The sequence below is a fragment of the Octodon degus genome, unplaced genomic scaffold, assembly GCF_000260255.1.
Source record: "Octodon degus isolate 3935 unplaced genomic scaffold, OctDeg1.0 scaffold00209, whole genome shotgun sequence".
Taxonomy (NCBI): Eukaryota; Metazoa; Chordata; class Mammalia; order Rodentia; family Octodontidae; genus Octodon; species Octodon degus.
Window position 1 is genome coordinate 3,660,789 of NW_004524785.1, and position 7,173 is coordinate 3,667,961.

The 7,173-nt window shown below is 42.0% G+C and overlaps 1 protein-coding gene across 1 annotated transcript in view; it reads left to right on the top strand.

The window, feature by feature from the left end:
* Positions 1-7,173, top strand: part of Hephl1 (hephaestin like 1) — an 88,927-nt gene that overhangs the window by 59,466 nt on the left and 22,288 nt on the right. The window contains exons 13-14 of the mRNA XM_004644779.1: positions 2,281-2,420; positions 4,845-4,985. Coding sequence (XP_004644836.1) covers positions 2,281-2,420; positions 4,845-4,985 — 281 coding nt within the window. The remainder of the gene's footprint in view (positions 1-2,280; positions 2,421-4,844; positions 4,986-7,173) is intronic.

Consider the following 7,173-nt stretch of genomic DNA (forward strand, 5'->3'; position numbering starts at 1 on the left):
TCTTAATAATCATCATCTATTTAGCACATATATGCATCAGGCATTTTGCTAAGGCTTTTACAAATCACATGTGATACATATTTGACCTGTTCGATTGTTTTTTTTGCTAAGAATCTCATATAACCTCCGCTTGAGATGATGATAAAGTGCTTATATACCTGACACTGTGCTTTACCAGCATAAACTCATACAATTCCTTGTGGCAACTCTGGAGGTGCATTGTCATCGCCCAACTTTATACAGGAAGAAAGCTGGACACGAGAGCCTGGCTCCAGGCTCTGTGCTGGTCATCACAAGCATTGTTAGAACTTATGGGAAATGAAAGTAGAAGAAAAGTTCACTTCCTTTTTGAGTGTAGAACAGAAGGTATATATGCATTAATTGAATACCAACTGTGTGCTATGTGCCATGCAAAGTGCTGGTGACACAGAATGACAAAGGATAGCTGAGGTCATTTTCTGTCCTGAATTCATGGTCTGTGAGGAAGATGTCAAAACAGATTGTATGTGAGGCTGGGGCTGAGAAAAGGGAGCTGAGGTGCAGCTGGGGCGAGAAGTAATCCATTGAAGAGAGGGAAAGCATTTCTTGGCATAGTGATAGGCGTGTGTAAAGAAAGGCATGGAGGGGAGGGAAAGCACACTATGTTCAGGGGTTCAGCATGAGCAGAGTATGCAGTGTGGTGGGGTCCACTAATGGGGATGAGGCAGGGGAGTTGGCAATGGCAGACTGGTGGGTCTTGAGAGCCACACTGCAGTCTCTCAGAGGTAAGTCATAAAAAGTTTTCCTGAGGCAGGAAGATCATTATGAATTCAAGGCCAGCCTGGGCAACATGGCAAATTCAAGGCCACTCTGAACTACACAGTGAAACCTTTATTAAAAACAAAACAAAAAACAACCCTTAAGGAGCAAACTGCTCAAACTTATAGGTTAGGACTACTCTTCCTGCAGTATAGAAGACAGACAGATGGGAATTGTGTAGGTGGCTGGGAGAGTGCTGAGGAACAATTCTAGGAAACAAGGTAAGTGGTCCAGGTAGCTCAGATTCTAACACAGGCAGTTAATAGAAGCAAATGGAAGGACATGAGATTGATCATATTTTGGAGATGAAATCCCTCCCGTCTCCTCCCCCCCGTGCCCTTTCCCTTCTCTTCCCAATTCTTACAGCACTTCTGTGGTCACTTGAAGATATGTGTAGAGCTGTGGAAAATGTAAGCTGCCCGATGCACACATTCTCAGCTGAAGTCAAAGCGTTCTGTTTTCTTATTTCAGATCTCCTGCTGTAAACAAGTCATAGGAGATCTATTTAATGCCATGGTTTTTGCATTTGTCTGCTTTCTTTTGGTGATTTCATTGTTTAAAATGGCCAATAAAAGAGTAGTGTTAAAGCACTATCCAGTACTTATAAGCACAAGAAAGCTGAGAGGTGCCTTAGGGGGTAAAAATATGTGTGTTAGAAAAGCTTCATTGAAGCAGTAGTTATAGTGCTGTTGACTGAATTCAGTTAATGAATCACTCATATAAAATGAAGTGTCTTTATTTTTTTTTATCTTTTTTTTTTAATTAATTAATTAATTTATTTATTTGTGTGTGGCCAGCTCAGCCCACCAGGGGGCGCAGGCTGGCTGGCATGTGGTGCTGGGGGATTGAACCGCAGTCCCTGTGCTTTGCTAAGCTTGTTCTAAGTAGGTGCTTTAGACCACTGAGCCATCTCACCAGCCCCAATGAAGTGTCTTTAAACAGGAGCACACGTACAGCAAGCTTATAATTCAGTGTTCTTGGTCATTTTCTAGAACGTAGCAACCATGAATAACAAGAATGTACCTATATTTGTGTATGAATACAAGTACAAAATACAATGTAAGCTTTCTTGAGATCTTTCAAAGAGGTAAAGCACAAGGTATGGAATGATGTATATGCAACTTAGAGGAGCACAGGATGGAAGAGGAAATTGAATGTGCATGCCTGTGCTGTGTGCGAGGTTACACAAAGAAGAGAAGCTCACCCTCAAGGGTTCCCTGTGAGAGGTTCTGGGGCTGGACCCATTCAGCCCCCAGCAGTGCATGGGGTCAGTTGTTTCAGAAGGTGGGCTGTCAGCTGCTCTGTGTTGCCCCTATGAGAATCTAAGGAGATTTAAAGTGCTGAGTCTTGGCCCCACTGCAGAGAGTGGTGCAAAATGCCAGCTTCCTAAGATGATTCTGATCACAGCCAGTGTAGCCCCCAGTTACTAAGAAGTACTTGAGGCCTTCCTTTCTTCTAACAGTCTTAATTTCTGGTTTGCAGACATGGAGATATATTTATGAACCACACTGAAAACTGGATTGGCTCTCAGTACAAGAAGGTGGTTTACAGGGAGTACACCAATGGAGAATTTGTGGAGATCAAGGCTCGACCGCCTCGAGAGGAGCACTTAGCACTCTTGGGTACTGCACAGATTTTAGCCATGTGCTGCTAGCCTGAAGCATGTGCGTGCACACACATGCACACCACCCCCACACACACCCACACACAATGTCCTGCAAGACTGACAAGGCGTGGGAGAGCAGCATGATCGCATTCATCAGGTGTACTGTCTTCCCGCTCAGCCATTGTCAGGCAGTGATGTGCGAAGAGGAATATGAGGCGACACACAAACAAGAATTCAGTTAGACACAGGGAAGCCTACCCGTGTCTAATCTCTTGGGCTTCTGCCCCACTTCTCTACGGAACAAGGAAATTTTACTTTGAAATGCTTTGATGTCTCAGAACATCAGGACTTTTTAGGCCCTGGGTTATTCATGCATAGTTTCATACTAACACATCATAAACATAATTATGATAAAAGAGCATGTCTTTATGTGAGATAGGTGCTGAGGGATAACAGGTCTGATTTCAGTTAGGGCGGCCTCAACCCATGACCTTCCTAGGATTCAGTGGACCTCTCTGCAGCCTTTGCTGTCTAAAGTGGGCACCTGGCCTGGCCACCACATAAGCTCTAGCTTTCCTTCCCTACTTCTTCACACTGGGGAATTACCAAGCCTGAACCTATCTTGAAGTTGAGATTTTAAAGCAGAGGGCAAATATAGAGGACTTTTGGAAATTCTGTTCTGCTTTTAAATGCACAGTGTAACCTATATAGCAGTATGGCCCTCAGTAGTACTTTTTAGTATTCAGATAAGATGCTTTGACTCCCAGCTTGATAATATACTAAGTGGTCCACCCACCCTCCCCCCACTTCTATAGCCTTTATACTTTGGCACTTGAACTTATTTCTCAAAACAAACGAAGGAGCCAACTGAAGTAGAGCATCCATTCATCTGAGCCATAAATGTTCACAGATCTCTGAAGGAAAGGTACTGGCCCTGCTGAGGAGGTCAAGTGTACTTCCAAAGAGCTTGGCTTGTTTCTCTTCAGTGATTTTATCACTTGTCTATGGAAGTTGAGGCCATCTACTCATTTTTTGCAGCTTAAGGAGGGATGTGGCCTCTTAGAATTGCTCAAAAGGCACATAACAGACATCTCAGTTCACCACTGGGCCCTTTGTCCTGATACTCTATAAATTAGAAGGCATTTGTTCTTAGCAGTGGAGCAAGACAGGTGCAATTTAAGTGGTAATGCATATACAAATAATTATTTAATACATACACATACATCTATCTAACTTTGTCCTCACTATTAAAAACATATATGGAATTATGTTGCAACTTTTCACTTAAATAGAAAAAAGTTCTTTTGGAAATGTTTTGATTATGCTGAATTTTTTTTTCTGAAGATAATAGTCTAACAAATTTTACATTCACTGATGCCTTTAGTGGCGCATTTCTCAGAAAAACAATCAAAACTATCACTGGAATCAGCGAGGAACAGATCAGTGTTGCCACACCCCTGGCTCTGAGTGTACCTCCCTGTGAGTGTAGAATCTGCCATAAGGCCAAGAGAGAACCTCAGGCATTTAGGTCTGAGTTGCCTCTAAAACAGGAATCCACTCACCATGAAGCCACACACCAGGAAGCCACTGCATTTCGCACACTGTGGTGGGGCAGGGCGAGCACTTATGAGCACTGCAGGGTGAGAGGCACCTGGCTTGCCTGAGGCGGTTGGGCAGTCGCGCTGGCAGGGGCTTTCCCCGCAGTGTATGGGCACGTCTCCATGGGCACGCAGGCTGCCTGCTCCCAACAGAGAAGTATACAGATGAGGGCTGGAGGGCGCATGTCTCCTCAGTGTTTCTACATATTGAAAAGCAGCATTAGATGTGCATTGTTAGTGAAATTGCTGTGTGGATCACAAATCTATACACAGTTGTTTTTATTTCACTTTTATATTTCAAATCTCTTTAACATACCTTACTTCATTGGATCTTCACATTATGATATCCATTTCCCAGAGATAAGCAATTTTAGACTGACTTATATAGGGAGATTACATCCACATCTGCCCCTTCATGTGGATATGGCCTTTCTTAGAGGTGATTTCTCAGTACTAGTAAGAAGCTAAGCATGTATTGAATACTTGTTATGCTTCAGTGAACTGAAATGAGCTTTTTACATACACTGTCTTATTTAATTCTTATTATAACCCCCCATGAAAGGTATTATTAAACTTGTCTTACAGATAAGGAAATTGATACTAAGATTACATGACTCACGCAGGGTGTCTCTTATCAGTGAAGGTGGCAATATTTGAATCTGGGTTGGTTCTATTGCTAAACACTACACAGTATTTAATACCACACAATATTGCCCTCTAAAGGTAGTGTGTTAGTGAAGAAGCTAGCCTTTGTTTTATTATGCTGAATACTGCTACATTTAAATTACAGCAGTGTTGGAGAGAGCAATACTAGTGCACACAGTCCTTTGTTTTGCCTTTAGGTCCAATGATTCATGCTGAAGTGGGTGACTCCATCTTGATCATATTTAAGAACAAAGCCAGCAGGCCCTACTCTATCTCAGCCCAAGGTGTGGAAGACATGGACAGTGGGAAAGGACTCCAAGTGCCCACTACAAAGCCAGGTAAGATATGCTAGAGGTGTGCTCCATTCTGTTGAAGACACCAGATACAACCCTTTTCTGATCTCCGGGTTCTTGGTGAACTCATCCTAATGTCAATGTGTTTGAACTGTCACCTGGTCACTGCTGGTATAAAAACCTACTATCCACAGACATTTTTAGGGCTCCGTTAGCAACTTCAGAGAATAGGGTTTTTTTTTGTTTTTTGTTTTTTTTGTGGTACTGAGGATTGAACTCAGGACGTTAGGCTTACCCAGGCAGGCGCTTATGCCCTTGAGCTATCTCCCCAGCCCAACTTCAGAGAATAGTAAGAAATAATAATGGCTATCTTTGTTACTTTTCTCATTACTTAGACAAAATATGCAATACCCAAAGTTAAAGAAGGAAAGGTGTATTTAAGCTCACAGGTTGTAGAAGTTTCAGTCCATATATGGGTGGTTTCAAGTTAGGTTGACATGGCAGAGGGACTCACAGAAGAAAAATGGTTCATGGCAGGCAGAAGACAGAAGCAACAGCAGCAGCAGGCAGCAAACAATGACTTCCCATTATCCATATCCAGATCTATGCCAACTCAGTGAGTGGACTGATTTGGTGGTCCCACAGCCTTGATCCCAGCATCACCTACTCAATCCCTGCATCACCCATTCTAGATCCAGTCACCTTTGAATAGCCCTACCTATGCCCACATGAGCTTTTGGGGGAACATCTGGACACAAGCCATAATAATGGATGACACATACTAAATATAATCTTGTGCCAGATTCAGGCTTTATATTTAAAACAAAAAGAAGACTAAAAATTCAGTTATCCTAGGGTCGGCAGTATAGCTCAGTGGACTAAGCGCTTGCTTAGGTAAGTGCGGGGGCAGGGTTTGATCCCTGGCATCACATGCTGCACCAGCCTTGCCCCCAGGCACTCTGAGCTGTTGATGGAATCAGTCTGTGCGTGGTGATGCACACCTGTAATCCCAGCACTAGGGTGGCAGAAATCAGGAGGATCACCACGAATCCGAGCTGCAGTGAGACCCTGCACAAAAACAAAAAAATCATAAAAAACCTCACTTATCCTTACAACGACCTAACAAGATAGACACTATCATAATTCATCAATTCTGACACCACTGATTATAATATTCATTATTTCATTTGTTAATGAAGAAAAACATGCTACCAATAAAAACATAATATGCTACAGAGTAAAAATTATATCCTAACTTCAGATATGCTAAAATATTAAAAGCTTGTATCCTATAATTGATGGAGTATGATAATTTTATGTCTGTTTAACAAATGATTAAAATACAGAGGGGTAGAGAACTTGGCCTGGTCTTGGTAAACAGCAGCTTTTTTTTTTTTGCCACTCACTACGTCTAAGTTGTTAAGTTGCCTGAGCTGGCTGGAATTTGTGATTCTCCTGCCTCAGCCACTTAGAGTACTGAGATTGCAGGTGTTTCATTTTTTAATCAGGTTATTTTCATGTTGCTGAACTGTTGTAGAAGTTTTTAATTGTAATGACAAGCCCAGCTTATTAATTGCTTTTCTTCATGGATTGTGACGGTGTCATCGCAAAATCATCTCTATACCCAAAGCCATCTAACTTTGCTTTGCTTGCTTGCTTGTTTTCTCTTTTTTTTCTTTCTTTCTTTCTTTCTTTCTTTCTTTCTTTCTTTCTTTTCTTTTCTTTTCTTTTCTTTTCTTTTCTTTTTTATGTATCAGTTATTTAATTAGGTTCTTAGTAAGAAATTTAGAGCACTGATTTATGAGGATAAATTCCATTTGTCACAGCAAAAACGGATCGCAGGTAGCCCCGGAGCTGAGGAACAGCTTTGATTTTTGCTAAAATCTGAGTCCACCACTTTCTGATCTACCTTGCACTGCTCTGAAGTCTGCTCTCTGTCTTTCTTGATGTTGAACATCTCACCCTCCTGGTTTCTGGGTTTCTTCAGCTTCTTCTTCTTCTTGAAATAAGCAACAGTTTGGGGATTTTCACTGTGCTGATATAAATTTTTGTAGAGGTGACAATGACAAATTTCTGGTGTGTTCTTCTTAGAGGAACACAATTAAGGCTAAACGGCCCCCATCACAAGTAGGAAGCCACTGGCCAACTGCTTCAGGAAGTCCACTCTTGTCTCTGTGATGCCCGGTGAGGATGATTAAGATGGTGCTGGGAGTGATGCTAGCTCAAATATTGA